This window comes from Phaenicophaeus curvirostris, chromosome 26, assembly GCF_032191515.1.
Source record: "Phaenicophaeus curvirostris isolate KB17595 chromosome 26, BPBGC_Pcur_1.0, whole genome shotgun sequence".
Classification (NCBI taxonomy): Eukaryota; Metazoa; Chordata; class Aves; order Cuculiformes; family Cuculidae; genus Phaenicophaeus; species Phaenicophaeus curvirostris.
Genome location: NC_091417.1, coordinates 4,826,319 through 4,844,637, shown reverse-complemented (window position 1 = coordinate 4,844,637; position 18,319 = coordinate 4,826,319). Strand labels below are relative to the sequence as shown.

General features: G+C 44.5%; 4 protein-coding genes across 4 annotated transcripts in view; 3 read left to right on the top strand and 1 right to left on the bottom strand.

Annotated features, from left to right (window-relative positions):
* Positions 1 to 18,319, bottom strand: part of SDR39U1 (short chain dehydrogenase/reductase family 39U member 1) — a 115,654-nt gene that overhangs the window by 91,440 nt on the left and 5,895 nt on the right. The window lies entirely within an intron of this gene.
* Positions 4,260 to 5,592, top strand: LOC138731012 (olfactory receptor 10A7-like). Its single transcript, XM_069876704.1, has 2 exons — positions 4,260 to 4,280; positions 4,630 to 5,592. Exons 1-2 carry the CDS (start codon positions 4,260 to 4,262, stop codon positions 5,590 to 5,592), a joined length of 984 nt encoding a protein of 327 aa, XP_069732805.1.
* LOC138731011 (olfactory receptor 4D1-like) lies at positions 9,629 to 11,008 on the top strand. The gene has a single exon (XM_069876703.1). It carries the CDS (start codon positions 10,073 to 10,075, stop codon positions 11,006 to 11,008), a length of 936 nt encoding a protein of 311 aa, XP_069732804.1. The 5' UTR covers positions 9,629 to 10,072.
* On the top strand, positions 16,118 to 17,485 carry LOC138731237 (olfactory receptor 4M1-like). The gene has a single exon (XM_069877049.1). The coding sequence runs from the start codon at positions 16,370 to 16,372 to the stop codon at positions 17,303 to 17,305; it is 936 nt and encodes a 311-aa protein (XP_069733150.1). The 5' UTR covers positions 16,118 to 16,369; the 3' UTR covers positions 17,306 to 17,485.

Below are 18,319 nucleotides of genomic sequence, written 5' to 3'. Positions count from 1 at the left end.
GCTGCATCAGTTTGGAGAAGCCTGGGCTTGTTGCCCCACCTCAGTTTCTCTTTTTCTCAGAGCAGGCTGAAATGCTTTGGAGGTCATGGGAGGGACAGCCACTGCCTGAGGTGTTGAAACACTTTGCACCAGCCCAGAGCTTCCGTCCTCCACAGGGACACACTTATGCAGAGCTCCCTCCCTGAAATCCCAACAGAGATGCCCTCCAGGACAATGATTACTCACATAACACCAGGAAATTCTCCCTCTGTACTTGGCACTGGTGAGACCGCTCCTCGAATCCTGGGGTCAGTTCTGGGCCCCTCACCACAAGAAGGATGTTGAGGCTCTGGAGAGAGTCCAGAGAAGAGCCACAAAGCTGGGGAAGGGGCTGGAGAACAAGAGGAGTGGCTGAGAGAGCTGGGGGTGTTTAGCCTGGAGAAGAGGAGGCTGAGGGGAGACCTCATTGCTCTCTACAACTCCCTGAAAGGAGGTTGTGGAGAGGAGGGAGCTGGGCTCTTCTCCCAAGGGACAGGGGACAGGACGAGAGGGAATGGCCTCAGGCTCCACCAGGGGAGGTTCAGGCTGAACATTAGGAAAAAATTTTTCACGGAGAGGGTGATTGGGCACTGGCAGAGGCTGCCCAGGGAGGGGGTTTAGTCACCTTCCCTGGAGGGGTTTAAGGGACGGGTGGATGAGGTGCTGAGGGACAGGGTTTAGTGATTGATAGGAATGGTTGGACTTGATGACATTGTGGGTCTTTTCCAACCTGGTGATTCTATGATTCTATGATTCTACATAATGGCATTTAGGTGCTTCAGGGTCAGAGCTCCATCTGTGGAAGGATGAGTTAAAGAGCTGAACTTTCTTTTAGCTTTCCAGTGAGCTCAGCCCAGGCTTCCTCATGTTGTGGGACACCCAGCTGTGGCCCCAGCTGATTGTGTGTCTCCGGATGCCTAATGCCATGCATGTCAGCCCAATGTAGTCACCTGGGACACCCTAGAGAGTAGCAGCCCTTGAGGTGCTCCTGAAGTGGAACAGGCACCTCCCACAAGTAGCTTTGCTTCTCTCCATTGACCACAGCGTGAGATGAGGTAACTGGTTAAGACTCGACTAAATATTACCTGCTTCAAGTCACAGGTCTGTGCTCCGCTTACAACATAAATGTTCTCAGCTGCTTCTTTTTCCTTCACAGATAACCCCCATCTTAGTTCTGCTCCAGTTATTGCAAGGTTCCTGCATCTGCACATAGTCCTGCACAAATGAAGTGAAGCACTCCAAGAAGTCCAAGAACCTTTTAATTAGCCTCATGGCGACATAATCTCAAATCTGCTAATTACAATTATTCTCTTTCGAGTGACCAGAAGCTCAAGGTGATTTGAGAGTTTGTTTTCTTCTCAACTCTCAGCACGTTTGCCATAACAGAGGCATCAGGAATCCTATAAGGGAAGGTTGCTGGAGTCTTTTATCGGAGGTAGGTTTGCATCCCCTGCTCTTGTAACTCAGCAGTGACATCTCAGAGATTTGTGAAGCTGGATCACAGAAGCAGCAGCTTTCTGGAGGTATTTACTCTTTCTGCCTGATCACCTTCTCTTCTCTCGCCTCATACCTGTGCAAAACTACTGGGTTGTTAGAGAAAATGAGAACAGAGAGGTCTCTACACTCTGAGCTCTGGATTGCTACAAATGGGATTTCCCACCAAAAAAAGGGGCCTCCTTGTCAGTGATTTGCAAGCAGAAAACAGGAAAATGGTTATGAGGATTTAGAACGCAATTCTCCACTGACACTGAGGAGCTAATTGCAAGGCAGGGGTGGGGGGGAATTACAGAATGCAGAAAGTGCAGCAAGTTCTGGTCTCTACAGTTCTCTGAAATTCTAGTTTGAGAATATATCACCAGTTTGGGGGGGGGGAAGTAACAAATCATCCCAGTTTGTTCTCCCTATGTCTCTCCTTGTAAGAAATTAGAGGGGGTTGTTGGCTGAATCAAATAAAGGCAGTAACTGCTCATGAAGGCAATTTAGGAGATAGGACTGCATCCCCTGCTCCTCAGGGTAGAGCTCCACTGTGTTATCGAGACATCTAGTCTCAGAGTGGATATCATCAAGCTATACTTGAAGGGAAGGACAGAGCCAGGCTCTTCTCAGTGATGCCCAGTGACAGTGACAAAGGGATTCAGACCCAGAAACAAACACTAACAAAAGAGAAATCAAAAGTCCAAGTGGCAATAGGATAGCTAGAACCTGGCAAACAAAAAGGGGATTTGGAACAATACACAGGTGCATGAGAAGCTGTACCTAGCAGGTACTATTTGTAACTTTTTAATAGAGAAATTTATTAATCTTATGTCAGTTTAACCAAAAAAAGGCTGGAATGAAGTCCAGAAAATTTTCATCCTTAGTTTACCTTAGGTCATTTAAATACTAACAATAAATGCACTGAAGTGCAGCCAGGATGTAGAAAACCATTTCAATCACGCTGATCATTCCCTAGTCTTGTGTGCTTGACAAGTACAACCTTTGTGTTTGGGTAGGGTAGGACTGTGATAAACTCAGGGCTGTCCTAGAAAATGTGCTTGAGATCCCAGCCTTGCTGTAAGAAAGATTAAAGCACAGTGGAAACTTACTCTGCTTTCCCTAATGAATAGAGGCAGCAGGACAGGCTACACACACACTTTCCCTACCAAGGAACGAGCTCTGCGGTGCCTGCATTCCTGTTTGTGTTTTATCTGCCAATGTGCTCATTTTGGAGTTGCCCCAGGTCATGAGGTAACGAAAATAAATTTGTTCTTTTCACTTTATCTGTGGCTTCGTGGTTGTTCCTGCGCTCTGCCTGCGTTTGGCTCACACAGATGCAAACCTGAGGGTGGAGGATGTTGGATGGGGTCAGTGCCAGCTGGTGAGGGGATGCTCAGGAGAAGGGGAGCTAGGAGGAACAAATAGGGAATAGGCAGAAAAGGGGTCTTAAAGGAGCTGGTTGAGCACAAACTTGGGCTGGTCAGCACTGGTCTGGCTGAGCCCTGCACATGAACAGTGCAGACTGTTCTGTCTTGTGAAATCTTACTCTGTAAGAACCAAGTACCAGCGACTGTGAGGATCAGTGTGAGTGGATTTGGTGCAAGCTACTGAAGTCAGACAAATAGTGTGGGCACCCTTGACCTGTGGTGTCAGCTACTGGAGCCAGTGGGGTCCCAGTGCAGCCACAGGAGCCAGAGGAGGCTACAAGGCTGATCCGAGGGCTGGAGCACCTCCCATGTGAGGACAGGCTGAGAGAGTTGGGGTTGTTCAGCCTGGAGAAGAGAAGGCTCCGAGAAGACCTTATAGAGACCTTCCAGTAGCTTGAAAGGGGCTACAAGAAAGCTGGGGAGGGACTGTTCACAAAGGCAGTGATAGGACGATGGGGAATGGTATAAACTGGAGAGGGGCAGATTTAGGCTTGACATAAGGAAGAATTTCTTCACCATGAGGGTTGTGAGGCCCTGGCCCAGGTGGCCCAGGTTGCCCAGGGAAGTCGTGGCTGCCCCAACCCTGGAGATGTTCAAGGCCAGGTTGGAAGGAGCCTCGAGCAGCCTGATCTAGTGGGAGGTGCCCCTGCCCACGGCATGGGGCTTGGAATTAGATGATCTTTAAGGTCCCTTCAACCCAAACTATCCCTGGACTCATGAATCGTGGCCCAGCTGAGGTGGTCTGATGCCACTAGCAGAAAGTTCCACCAGTATGACATCTTCCAAGTGCAGCCAAAGGGAATATTAGAACATTGAAGTAATATTCAAATATCTGACTGAAGCCAATAATCTCAAAATCCTCTAAGCCTGTGATTACACTGAAGGACCTTTGAGCTCTTCTGGGTCACAGCAGGCTGAGACTGGTCATCTCCCCCTGAGCTGGGACACCTCTCAAATATAATTTGCTACCTCATTTGCTAGCATAGCAAATTAAAAGGCCTTAGGCAAAATTATCTCCTCTTGAGAGCCAACCATTGCCTGTTGGGAATGCTGGTGCATTGAATGGACATATTCTCACCAAAGCTCCAGGTGGAAATTTTCAGACTTGTCTCTCTCTCTCTACCTCTCATGACCCTGCACTTCCCTTATGCCTAAATATTGATTTGCCTTTCTGTGCACGTGTATCTCTGCGCTTGCATAGATGCTTATTACACTGTGTATTAAATAGGAGTGAATCTCATTATTTTTGAATCTGATTAAGTCACTGATGAACTTGATTATAACACATACTTTGAATTATTTTTAATCACATTGTTGATCAGTTGGTAACTAAGTGTTATGGTTGGACTCGACGATCCGGTGGGTCTCTTCCAACCTGGTGATTCTATGATTCTATAGGAATTTTGCAATCTTACCTTCATAAATCCTAAATTGCTGATAAACTGAAGTTTCATGAATTCCTATCTATGACATATGCTTGGTCACTGTTCCAAGCTATGAAATGCAGAGAACGCTAACATAATTCTTTCAGCACCCAGAGCCATTGCTGTCCTGCTGCATTCAGCTAAGGCAGCTCTGGAGCTGCACCCTTCAATGAAGCAGCTCTCCAGGGATTCCCGAGACCCCTCACTTGCATAACTAGCTGAAGCACCATGATCCTGGTGCAGAGACTACCCATCTGACAGTGTGTCCATTTGATTCCTCCCAGATAGAGATGACAAAGGGACCGGAATCAGGAAACCACACTCTGCTGACTGGATTTGTCCTCTCTGGACTGTCCAGCCACCCAGAATTGCAGCATTTGCTGTTCTTCACGTTCTGCTTAATTTACACCATCACCATCACTGGGAACCTTCTCATCTTCGTGATTACAATGCACTCTACTCTCCATACACCCATGTATTTCTTCCTTCGGGTCCTGTCTTTCCTGGATATTTCCACAGCGTCCGTCGTTGTTCCCAAGATGTTGGTGAACTTCGTGGCAGAGGACAGGAGCATTTCTCACATGGGTTGTGTCATGCAGCTCTTCTGTGTGGTCCTCTTAGCAGCAACCGAGTGGTACCTCTTGGCAGCCATGGCCTATGACCGGTACGTGGCTGTATGCAACCCCATGAGATACACAATCATCATGAACACCAGGGCTTGTCGTTCCCTGGTCCTGCTGTCCTGCTGCAGTGGGAACGTCGTCTCTGTGGTGCAGACATCCTGGGTGTTCACGTTGCCGTTCTGTGGGCCCAAGCAGATTAACTACTTCTTCTGTGATATTCCCCCCCTCATCACGCTCTCCTGCACTGACACCTCTCTCTACGAAAAGCAGATCATTATGACCACAGTGCTGGTCATCCTCACACCATTTTGTCTCATCCTGGTGTCCTATGCCTGCATCCTCTCCAGCATCCTGAAGATTTCCTTGGCAGAGGGCAGGCACAAGACCTTCTCCACCTGCTCCTCTCACATCATTGTTGTAACGTTGTACTGTGGCAGTGGGACCTTGATTTACCTACAGCCCAAAGCAAGTTACTATCAAGATGCTAAGAAAGTCCTGGCTCTCATATACACAACCGTAGTACCCACATTAAACCCTCTGATTTATAGCCTGAGAAATAAAGAAGTGAAAGAAGTACTGATCAGAATGATGGGTAAGCTGAGGAAGAAATCAACTTCTGCTTGAAAGGAATATTTCTTCTCCTCTGTACACTGAGATTTTTTGTTTCTTTCATGTGTGCCTTTTTCTAAAAACTCAGATAACTTGAAGCACTTGGAAAATGGATAAACTCTACTTAGAAATAGTGTTTCTTCTGTTCAGTGTGAGCATGTATGAATCCTGTTACTTCTGTGCTCATGAGATACCACTTGCCACCATCTGATGAAAAATGAAGTTTCAATCTTTGTTTCTAAGATAAGAAGTTAATATTCCATACAGTACAGTCACTGTAGCAGAGACTGCAGGGTGTCTTGGACCAGTAGCTCATCATCTGGGCCATGGTATCATTTCTGTTCTCCGTCTCTCAGTTCTCTATGCTATGAATAAAATCTTTTGGAGAGAGTCTCATAAAAGCACTCATAGAAAAATCACTTCAGGATCTCGGAGTCATTTATCTACTGTCATTTGCAAGGGGGGAGTAAATTCACTCTGTCTTTCTCTGAGAGAGTGAGAAATGGGATGTAGTGTCCTATATGACCAATGAATGCTCTCGATCCACAGTTGGCAGGGTGGGACTATGGCATAAGCCCAAACATGATGTTTCACTTGGTGTCGTGGTTTAACTCCAATCAGCAACTAAGCACAGCCACTCGCTCAGTCCCTGATGGTGGGATGGGGGAGAGAATTGGAAGAGTAAAAGTGAAAAACCTTGTGGATACTTGTGTATGAGAACTTTTTGCTGAGACCCTATTGAAAACTTCTTGCATACTTGCTTGTGTGTTTGTTTTCTTCAACTTGTGGCACAAACAGACCCCAGTAAAGAATATGTTGTGGTAAGTAGACTTACATCCTAGGAAAGACTGGTTGTCATTGGTTATAGACTATTCAGAAGGATAAACAGCATGTTCCAAGCCTCCCCAAGAAATGGAAGGTTGCACTAGGCAACCTCCTTTTAGGACCTAACTATATTTAACTAAGTGAAAGCAGGATGCTCCATGTACAAATGCAGCAGCAGAGAACCTCAGTCAGCTATTCCAATGCACTTCTTAAATTAAGAATAAAAGACTGAATTTCAGTGAGCTTCTGTATGCATCTAAGAGTAATTAGGCTCATTGTCACTATCTTTTTGAGACTTTGGTCAATTCATTGTTTTTCTAAAAGACTGAAGCTACATCTAGGAGTTTGGGCCTTGTTTTCTCCAGGAGCTCAGTAGCAGCGTGAACAGGAGCTGGATGATATGAACAAACTTGGATCAACAAGTGTCAAGAGAATGAAGTCTCAAACCACTGCAGTGACGTCATTGTGGACTTTCTGATTGGTGGCCTGCACTGACATCTCATGTAGTAAATACAGGAGAGCGGCATTGCACAGCATACAGATGGAGGGCACCCGAGGAGAAGCTTTCATGCGCTGGTGCCACCCTGACAGCCAAGAACACAGTCCTGATCCTGGCTGGAGAGCATCATCTTCCCCTGGACCTGACTGTGCCAGCTCACTGGAATGGTAATTTTGACATATCTCAGTTAATTGTGTATTTGCCTGTACCCGTGAGTGTAAAACCTTCCCGCAGCTTATCCTCCCCATACTGCACGCATGACATGGAGCTTAGTGGTGTCCTGTTCCCTAGCATCCCTGTCCCTCCAGCAGCCCCTGGACCATTGGCCATGATTCTGGTCTGCTCTTTTTTCTAGTGGGAAGTCCCTGCCCGTGTCAGGGGGGTTGGAACTAGATGATCTTTAAGGTCCGTTCCAAGCCAAGCTATTCTATGATTCTTTTTCCATGTGTGCTGTGGTGCTGCCTTTGCTGGTGAGTTGGGGTGGGCTGCTCCTGCTCCTCACTGTCATTCTCAGGCCCTGGCTTGCCTTCCTTTTCAGAGCAGGTAACTCTTCTCCCAAGTGACAGGGGACAGGACGAGAGGGAATGGCCTCAAGCTCTGCCCGGGGAGGTTTAGGCTGAACATTAGGAAAAAATTTTCATGGAAAGAGTCATTGGTCCCTGGCAGAGGCTGCCCAGGGAGGGGGTTGAGTCACCTTCCATGGAGGGGTTTAAGGGACGGGTGGATGAGGTGCTGAGGGACATGGTTTAGTGATTGGTGGGAATGGTTGGACTCGATGATCCAGTGGGTCTCTTCCAACCTGGTTATTCTATGATTCTATTCCTGCTCCTTGTTTTCAGGGAACTTTGCGCACAAACTGTGACCAGCAAATTAAAGTTATTCCTAATCATAGCATCTGTGAGCAGAGGTTTATTGTTTCAAATGAAAATCCAAATAGGATAAAGGAGGAATCAATTACCCTTGACACAGCTATGGCACAAGCCCAAATTTTCTGGCAGTCCCTAATTTGGCTTATCCTGTGCTTTCTCTCTGAATTGAACATCTGATTCTGGAGGCCAGGGGGCGCAGAGACAAAGAGGAGATGTCCCAAAGTCAAGCTTTGTCCCTGCCAGCTATTCAGACAAACTGAGTCAAATCACCCCTCAAACAACTCTGCAAATGTCAGCCCCTACAAAAGAAAGCGAGCAGCAAGCAAAGCTTATTGTCCATAGCATAAAAGAATCTGTCCTAGGATCAGTACAGACAGGGTCTGAGGCAAAACTGTGACACATATTTTATGAGAGCAAGAAGAGTTCAGAGGAATTCTGAGAAAGTGTGGGAGGAGCATGAAGTGTGCTTGGAGAAACGTACAACACCTCACATTTTCAGATGGGAGAAATGAAGATTTCAGATTTTTTTTGGACAGGTGGTTGGGCAGAACAGAAGTCTCCCTTGTCCTGAAATGATCGTTGGGCACCTAAAGGCTGTCAGAAGCACCTCTTCTGGGGTCAGGGGATAGAATATTGATCACATATGTTCAGATACCTGTAGGATAGGGATCCAGATATAAGCTAGCCTTCTGGGCTTTGTTAGAGTCAGTGGTATGAAACAGGCACACCCAGAGCATAGTTTCTTTAACCCTAGGGTTGATATCTGCTAAAATCTAGGAAAAATTGATCACATGCTGCAGTTGTTGTTTCCTCAGCCTTGACTTCAATGTGACTGCACAAGCAGTTCATCTATAGAGATTCAGGACACTGAGGGCTGAGGTTGAGAGAGGTGCAGTTCAGTGTTTGTGTCTGAGAGGAACTGCAGGTGGGATCCAAGCTCCTAAAGAGAAATTCCTCAAGCATGCGATCGGAGTGCCAGCTGTCATTCCTCACCCCTAAATAACGTATGGCAGCTGCCAACCCCTTGTAAATAACTTGAGTAGTTTAGGACTTCAGAAATTACTTCGGACATTTACTTAGAATCATAGAATCATAGAATCACCAGGTTGGAAAAGACCCATCAGATAATTGAGTCCAACCATTCCCATCAATCACTAAACAATGTCCCTCAGCGCATCATCCACCCGTCCCTTAAACACCTCCAGGGAAGAGTTTTTACTTTTAAAAGACAGTCCTGCTTTTATGATTAAGCTGGTCATGGAGATCAGGTTGGACCCAACATCAGGAAGTAGGCATGCCCAGAAGATGATTGAAATCGTCTTAATTCAGGTACCTGAGACAAGTGGAAGGAAGATGCATGTGTATGTGAAATGACCTGCGTCTGCATCTCCCGACTCTTCTCTGAATATCAAGCCCAGGGCACACTCCCCCGCAGGCTGTGTTGAAGAGCCCAGTGGGCTTTGTAAGACCTCACCTTTTCTCATTCTTCAGATTGCTTCTCTCACTGTACTGAAGAAAAATTCAAGAAACTAATCATTCTTTTGCTTGTGGAAATGTTCTCTTTTTGGTTTTTCAGATTGCATCCATTTGCTCTGAAGCAGAGATGCCTGCAAAGCAAAGAATGCGCGACGCAGCCTGTTTCCCTTTGGCTGACACAGGAGTAGCACAGTAAACAGTACATCATAAAATAGTCTAAAATATTTGTTTTATTCTTGGTCACCAGAGAGTAACCCCTTAGTGTCCGTAGTGAAATCATTTTTGTTCAGACCCTGGAAAGTTTGTATAATTTTCACAGTAACTTTGTTCGAAGCATGTATTTTAATGCTTAGACAGAATGATCTAGGAGTGCTTTTTTATTTATTTTGCTTTCTCTTTGGAGTCTTTTGTGGAGGAGAGGAATCAGGCAACTCTGAGACCGCAGACAAAGCAATCCTGTGTGGAATAAGGGCTCTTTACTGTGAGTGGAAAAAGGTGCTGTTAGAGATAAGCACAGTTGCACTGAGGAGAGCCCAAAGCCTGCATTACTGGGAGTTTGTTTATGAAGACAGCAACCAGTTATAAAGTTACACAGGATTTTAAGTGTATAGATGCAGAGGAGCCAAACTGAAGACCAAAGAATGGTTCCTAACACTGAGAGTACCAGAATTGCCACTGTGTAGTGCAAGGATGTAAGGAGGTTTCTAGGCTAGAGGTTTCTGAGTCAGAGGCGGAGAAAGATTATCTCTCTTGCTGTTGAAAATCTTGCTTTCCTCAGCATCCCTTCTCCACCATTCCTCTCAGAAGTATGCTCGGATGGTAATGAATGGAGCCACCGAATGCAACCAATCCTGTGACGGAATTTGTCCTCCTGGGCTTCAACCACAGTCTTAAGGTTCAACAATTACTCTTCATCGTCTTCTTCATTGTCTACTTGATGACCTGCTTGGGAAACATCACCATCCTCACCGCTGTTATCACAGACTACCACTTGCACACACCCATGTACTTCTTCCTGGCCAACTTAGCATTCACAGATATCACTGAATCCTCAGTAAATACTCCCATTCTGTTGTCAGGTCTCCTCTCCCAGCATAAAACTGTTTCATTCAAGGAGTGCATCCTTCACATGTTTTTGTTCCACTTGATCGGTGGTGCTCACATCTTCCTTCTTGCAGTGATGGCAGCTGATCGGTACGTCGCTATCCATAAGCCCTTGCAGTACTTGACAATCATGAACCCTGACATGTGTGTAGGTCTAGTGGCAGGGTCGTGGGCAGGTGGATTCATTCACTCCGCAGCACAGATTGCTCTGCTTCTCCCTTTACCTTACTGTGGTCCTAACACCCTGGACCACTTCCACTGTGATGTTCCACAAGTATTGAAAGTGGCCTGTGCTAACACCTACCTGACAGAGCTACTGATGGTCTCAAATGGTGGACTGCTCCTCGCAGTAATTTTTGTCTTGCTCCTCATTTCATATGCTGTCATTTTAGTCAAGATAGAGGGGCAAGTCACCAAAGGAAAGAGCAAAGCTTTGTCTACCTGCATAGTCCAGGCAATGGCAATAAGCCTCACATTCATTCCAGGGATATTCATCTATGCTTGGCCCTTCAAGACATTTAAACTGGACAAAGTAGCCTCCCTCTTCTTCACTGTGTTTGTTCCAGTGTTGAATCCTATGGTTTACACCCTGAGAAATACTGAAATGAAAAAGGCCATCAGGAGGCTTGTTTCTAAGGTCATGAGAGATTCTTCCTAGGTTTAACAACAAATCTTCCAGTGCTTGTCTGTGAGATGTTTGCTCTTTCTGCCTAATTTGTTTTTAACAGGTCATACATATATTTTTCCATATATATGCCTTTCCATTCTTTTCCCAGTAAGATTTTAGTAGTGCGTGACGATAGCGTTTCCTAAAGAATGACTACGCCCATACCATGTGCCATTGACACGCATCTGAAATCCTTCCTTCGCATTTGGAATAACACTCCCACTCTTGGATGGCTTTGTTAGGATACCCAGGATTTTTTTGATTCTTTATTTTGTCTAATCATCTACTGAGGGGTTTTTTACGCTTCCTGTTTACATTGCGCAGTTATGTTCTAAAAGAACAATTAATTTAGTTTGACCGGCAGTATCGGCCTTATTTGTTTGCTCACATTTTGAATTAACAAGGTGTGAGCTAACAAATTAACTTCTTTAGACTGGGATTGTTTGTATCAGATGTACCATTATGGAAGAAGAAAAAATCAGTGTTCTTAAAGCTCTCAGGAGCCATGCTTTGATCTACAGGAATATGAAGGTTTTCAGATCACAGAAAAGACTGAGAAGGCTATAACTCCCTGAGATGCTGTAAGACAACAGGGATGAGTTGGTACGAGACAGCTATCACATGCAGATAACTGTAACAGCCACTGAGTCAGCTGAAATCAACCCTGTAATCAAGGAGGACAATGAAAAGGAAGGAGATTTTTTCTGTAGAAAAATATTTTTCGATCATTGCTTTTCTCTCTCAAGTATCTACTCTACTTTACTTTAAAAGTTCTTCTAATTTATATTTCAGTAAGAACTAACTCTGGAAAATTTAAAGACTTTTGGTCTCTAGGGAGTAACCGCAAGCAGTCTGTTTGGGCATAGCCACCAGAAAAATAAGCTTTTAGTTTCTTTAGGTTTCACTATATCAGGTAGAAATTTTCAGTGCGTATATCTTATTCATGCTCTCTGTACCTTGACATGTGTCATCTTGACATGTGTCATCTTGACCAGAGTGACAGTATATCATAGAATCATGGAATGATTTGGGTTGGAAGGGAACTTAGGGATTATCCAGTTCCACCCCCTTCCATGGCATGGGCATGGACACTTTCCACTGGATCACATTGCTCATAGTCTCATTCAATCTGGTCTTTAACACCTCCAGGATGTGAGGCAATAAAGTCGCACAAAGATGTCTACTTATGAATCAACTCCCTGCAATGAGACAACCACAATATTGGGTTTTCCTTCAGTAGCTTTAAGACAGGTAATTAGTGTCACTTGAGGCATTCCAAAGTCTCTGGAATGCCCAGGTATGAAACAACACTTGAAGGAGATCTGCATCTTTCTGAGCTAGAGGTTGAAGACTAAACTGAAGCTTTATGAGCTGGAAAATGAATTGAGGCAATGAGTGTCACTCAATGGAATCACTGTATTTGATTTCCCAATGTTTGTTGTAAATTTGTAGTTATTTCTCTTCTGTACTAGAAAAGAATGTTCAAAATATGCATCAAAAATGAACGCTGCAAGAGACAACATTTCTAAGTATTGATAAGTCTAAATACAGGGGCAACCTAGTTCATGAAAGAAGATAAAATACTATAGTGTTGTTGAAAAAAGACAGTAGTCACAAGTACTTTGTTGAATTAAGTCAAGAATTATCTCTGAAGCACTGAGGACCTATGGTTTGGTATTCAATTCATCTGTTTTACAGGTCCAAATTGTAGATGGCTCAACTAATCATAGACAATCCCTTTAAAATCAATACAATGACGTTAGCATTACTGGGTAAACATCCTAAGGCGCATAATTGAAATGCCTGGAGAAATCCCTTCCAAAAAGGGACCACTTGCCTTCCTTGGCTCAGAAAAGAGATACAGAAGGACTCATCCAGGCACAGACATATCAAACTACACCTTACAGCTTTTATTAACAAGCCTGGGCATCTGAGTTAGCACTCCAGAACCACAGCTGCTGCTGTAACCTTGGAATCAGAAACAACATGCACAAAGACTAAGAAAGCATTATCTAGAGCATGCCAAGAGACACATCTTCTCCATCCTTCTGTCACCAGGTGGTGAGTGAAGCAGGTTAAGGTCCCCAGCTCCAGTCTCTGGCGCAGGTGTTGACAACAGGGCAGGGAGACAAATTGTTGTGGGTGGGTCTGGCATTCAAAGAGCTGAACCTCTGGGGCACACGCAGCAGCACAAAATACACGCGTGTGTGGGAGGGGATTCACAACCAGAAGAGCAAGGCGCTAGGTCGGGATGATGGACTTCCAACAGCACTCCTGAAAGCGAGGTGCATGTTGATGCTGTTACCTGGTGTCTGTAGGATTTTAAAGCTGGGCTTGCAATAAACTTCAGAAATAAAGGGTCTTGGTGTGGAGCGAAGCTGGGAGCTGGGTAGCTGAAGAGTTCTTGGTTCTTGGGAAGGACTTGGGAAGACAGGGAATAAGAGATGTAGGGATTAGGGGAGTTTAGGTCTTCAGATCTCTTGCTGGTTCAAGAAGGGCTGATAAAACCAGTGTCAGCAAGAATAACCTTGAGTGAATTGGGAATCAACGAGGAATTGAGAATCAACACAGGCAATACTGCACTTGGTACAAGGACTTGAGAGCCTTACTGCTCACCTTGCCTGAGGATGAAGGATGCTTAATCTTGAACTATGGACAACACAAAGGGTAAGAACTTATTTAACTTCAAGAAAAAGGCACAGATACTGATTTCTACTGGGTTTATCAGTAAAGGTCTTAGAGTGAGTGTTGGTATCGGTGATTGGACTACATTTTGCTTAGATTACCAAACCACTGATGAGACTAACAATGACATTTCTTGAATTGGCATGAATTCTTTGATGCCCAAGACCAAATTGTGTAGATAATAGTGTTTAAAAGCCCAGACTATCACTTTACTTAGATCAATAGGTGGACATCAGTATTGCCCTGAAGAACGGTTTGCCACTCCCTGATGAAGATATTAGCAGATCCAGCAAGGCTTTAATCATCAGCAGCCGATGAAATTTGTTTTGGTAATAGTTACATATTCATTTAGGCTCAGCTGTCCTTGAAAGAAAGGAAGAGGTGGAAAAACAAAGAAGGTCACAATTTTTTTTTTCATTTCAAGGCATGACATGCAATTCTGACTTTTGACAAAAACATCAAAAAGTGACATAAGGAATTTGTTTTATTTAATATGTTTATGTGTTATTTCTATATGTTTTATGTGTTTACTACTCTCTGCCACTTCTCTCAGTCGAAGTGGGGGTTTTTTAGCTCCCACTGTCAAGACTGGTATCATTTCTTGCTGGGCTTAATAAGGGAACTGAACTAAAACTGTTCTAAAACTAAACAATGCTTACAGGTCTGAACATTTTCTCCCATTTCTCCCATCATATTCTTTGCCTAAACACTGCTGGTAAAGTTACAAATGCAGTAATGTGCAGATGTTGTCATGCAGACAAATACACCCTAAGTGTAGCAAGATGGAAGAAAAATGTTCAAAAAATGGAGACAAAACCTCATGTAACTTTCTCCTTGACCCAAAAGAAAACAAAGACGTAGGTAGAAGAAATGAACTTAGACAAATGGAAATATATTTAAAAGAAATCTGACTAATTGTTATGGTTTTCTTCATGAGGGAGATGTCAAAATCCACAGTTCCATTCCAAATACATAAAAATGAAATTATTTGATGTACTTTATGAACAAATGTCAGTTTGTTTTCTAGACCACCATCACACCCAATCATGGTGGATGAATTTCATAGAGCTATATAGAAAACCCGAGTTTTCTTTATGTTTCCAGTGATCTGTTGACTTCATCAGAAAATGAGACTCCACCGTGGTGTTTCTCTGGAGAAAGGTGCAGGTCTGACTGTGATCTCAACATCCTCATCCCCCTTGAAAGACAACTGGGAAGAAATTAAATATTTTTGGAAAGCACTTGAACTGATACATGCTGGAGAATATTTAGAACAGGATTTGTCTTCCCCTGGACTGGCTGTACTGGCATCATCGAGTACAAGGGGATTGAAATTGTGTAATTGCAAACAACTTTGCAACTGCCAGATTAATTCACCCAAGAGATTCATAAAACTTCCCTCAGCTGTGAGTGATCCATACTGTTTTCTTTTATAATCAGTGTTACAAAGATGATCCGAGGGCTGGAGCACCTCCCATACGAGGACAGGCTGAGAGAGTTGGGCTTGTTCAGCCTGGAGAAGAGAAGGCTCTGAGGAGACCTTAGAGTGACCTTCCAATACCTGAAGGGGCTACAAGAAAGCTGGGGAGGGACTGTTCACAAAGTCTTGTGGTGACAGGACGGGGGGAACAGGTATAAACTGGAGAGGGGCAGATTTAGGCTTGACATAAGGAAGGATTTCTTCACCGTGAGAGTGGTGAGGCACTGGAACAGGTTGTCCAGGGAAGTTGTGGCTGCACCATCCCTGGAGATGTTCAAGGCCAGGTTGGATGGGGCTTGGAGCATCTGGATCCAGTGGGATGTGTCCCTGCCCATGGCAGGGGGTCTGGAACTAGATGATCTTTATGGTCCCTTCCAACCCAAATTATTCTATGATTCTATGAATCAGTGGATTGGGTTAATTGTGTAATTTTAGAGTGCACTTCACCTAGCTTTGCTCAGCTCTCTGTGCTAGAACTAAATCTGTCTTCCCTGGAATGACCTGCTTTTGTCAGCTGGAAAGGGAGTGACACGCCTGGCTCAGACTGCCAACCACAGAAATCAGCCTGCCCATGGAAGAATGGACCTTCTGACACGTGTTCCACCCAGATCATAGAATCATAGAATAACCAGGTTGGAAAAGACCCACCAGATCATTGAGTCCAATCATTCCCATCAAGCACTCATTCCCCTCAGCGCCTCATCCACCCGTCCCTAAAACCCCTTCAGGGAAGGTGACTCAACCCCGTCCCTGGGCAGCCTCTGCCACTGCCCAATGACCCTTTCCATGAAAATTTTTTTCCTAATGTCCAGCCTGAACCTCCCCTGGCAGAGCTTGAGGCCATTCCCTCTCGTCCTGTCCCCTGTCACTTGGGAGAAAAGCCCAGCTCCCTCCATGCCAGATCCCATGACACAGAGGAAACAAAGAACAAAATAATAAAATTCTAATAAAACACAAACATTGCCCATTTATAGTTCCAGTAAAAAGACCAAGATAGTGGGACTATAGATCACTGGCTTTCAAATATTTCATCATTAGGAGTTCCCTAAAACAGGAAACGAGAAAAGTGACGGCATTTTAGGCAATCTAAATATTCCCCAGGTTGTTCAAACTTTAATGTAGCTTTTCACTGGTGTTTGTTTTTTATCATTATTCCTGTCTGTTTTCCAAGGTTCTGCAGAGTGGGAATGGAGCACAAGAACTCTACAGTAGTGACAGTGTTCGTTCTGGTGGGATTGTCCCAAAATCACAAAATCCAGATGATCCTCTTCTTCTTCTTCCTGCTCTTCTATATGACAGTTCTCCCAGGCAACATCCTTGTAATTCTCACCATATGGGGGGATTCCCAACTCGGATCGCCCATGTACCTTCTCCTGGCCAATCTGGCATTCTTGGACATCTGCTACTGTTCTGTAACCCCCCCCAAAATGTTGGCTGACTTTTTCTCACACCAGAAGACCATCTCCTACAATGCCTGCATGGCCCAGCTGTTCTTTCTCCACTCCCTGGGAGCAGCTGAAGTTCTCCTGCTCCTGGTCATGGCCTACGACCGTTATGTAGCCATTTGCAAGCCTCTTCGCTACACCAGCCTTGTGAGCAGGAGGCTATGTTGTAGCCTGGTTGGAGCTACATGGGGTGGGGGCTTCCTCCACGGCATCACTCTACTCACTTTCAGCATCCACTTGCCCTTATGTGGTCCCAACATCCTGGACAATTTCTTCTGTGATGTCCATCAGCTGGTCAAGTTGGCCTGTGCCAACACGTACACAGTGGAGCTTTTGATGTTCCTCAGCAATGAAGTTCTTATCATTATGTGTTTTACACTTCTCCTAATCTCCTACACTGTCCTGCTGCTGAAGTTCTGGACATGGCCCTCCAAGGCAAAGAATAAAGTAGCCTCCACCTGTATTTCCCACATCATTGTGGTGTTTGTCATGTGTGGTCCAGCCGTGTACATCTACGCTTTACCCTTCCGAGCTGCTCCAATGGAAAAAGTTGTTGCTGTTTTCCATACGGTCATCTTCCCTCTGACCAACCCCATGATCTACACCTTGTGTAACAAGGAGATCAAAGCCTCGATATGGAAGCTGGTCAGCAAACACATATTTTGGTGTGGAAAATAAAACAAGAATATTTTGAAGTAAATAAGTGAGAGCTTGTTTATTTTTGGTTTGTTTGTTAATATAATTCTCGAAGGAACAGCTCCAGAGTGTACGTTATGTGGCAACATAGTATTTATCAAGTAAGCGTCAAATAATTTTCTTCTAATTATCAAAAAGCCTTGCAGTGACATTAGAACTCATATGGAATAATTTAGAGAACAATACTGTTTAAAGGACTGAATACAGTTGTTCCATGCAGTTTTACTGTTAAAATACTGTATCTCTACAGAAATGAACTGGCAGGTGGGAAGCACTTACTGAAACATCACTGAAGTTCTGCTCCAAATGGATAAAATCAGGTACCATGCATGTTAGATCAAGATTTCAGCCCATGTGTGAATCTCTGGTGTTGACACTGCCTGTTGTTTGACTCTCATAGAGCTCAGCTCCTGAATGGTTCAACTGTTTCTCCACAAAGGGAGAATGTGGAAGTCACTGGGTGATCTGGCTCGTAGTCAGGCTTTGACTTTTCATATAGCAGAGGAAGACAATGGACATCGGAAGTCAGCTGTCAGGCTCAAAGGGAACGCGAACGTAGTCTTATGGTAGTGGCAGGATTTGTCTGTCCACGTACAGATACCTACAGCATCAGAATTAGCCTCCTGTGTGTTTCCAGCAAGCAGTTAGGCCAATCCATTTTTCATGCCTACTTTGGGGAAAAAAATAAACACCTTAAACATTTTTATCTTGCCCTTAGTACCTGCTTAGATTACTCTGTAATCTAATTCTGAGTTTGATTCCGAGGTGGAATCATAGAATATCTTAAGTTGGAAGGAACCCATAAGGATCATTGAGTCCAACTCCCTGCTCGTCAGAGCACTGCCTAAAACTGAACCATGGGACTAGAAGCATTATCCAGGCGCTCCTTGACTTGGTGCCATGACCACTTCCCTGTTCAGTGAGAAACCACCCTCAAAGCACAGAACCCTTTCCTAATCATAGAATCATAGAATAACCACGCCCACAACCACAACT

Coding starts and splice junctions, on each gene's coding strand:
- LOC138731237 (XM_069877049.1), top strand. CDS start 16,370: ATGGAGCACAAGAACTCTACAGTAGTGACAGTGTTCGTTCTGGTGGGA.
- LOC138731011 (XM_069876703.1), top strand. CDS start 10,073: ATGGAGCCACCGAATGCAACCAATCCTGTGACGGAATTTGTCCTCCTG.
- LOC138731012 (XM_069876704.1), top strand. CDS start 4,260: ATGGTTGGACTCGACGATCCG. Junction 4,281..4,629: donor TGGTTGGACTCGACGATCCG/GTGGGTCTCTTC, acceptor GATTCCTCCCAG/ATAGAGATGACAAAGGGACC.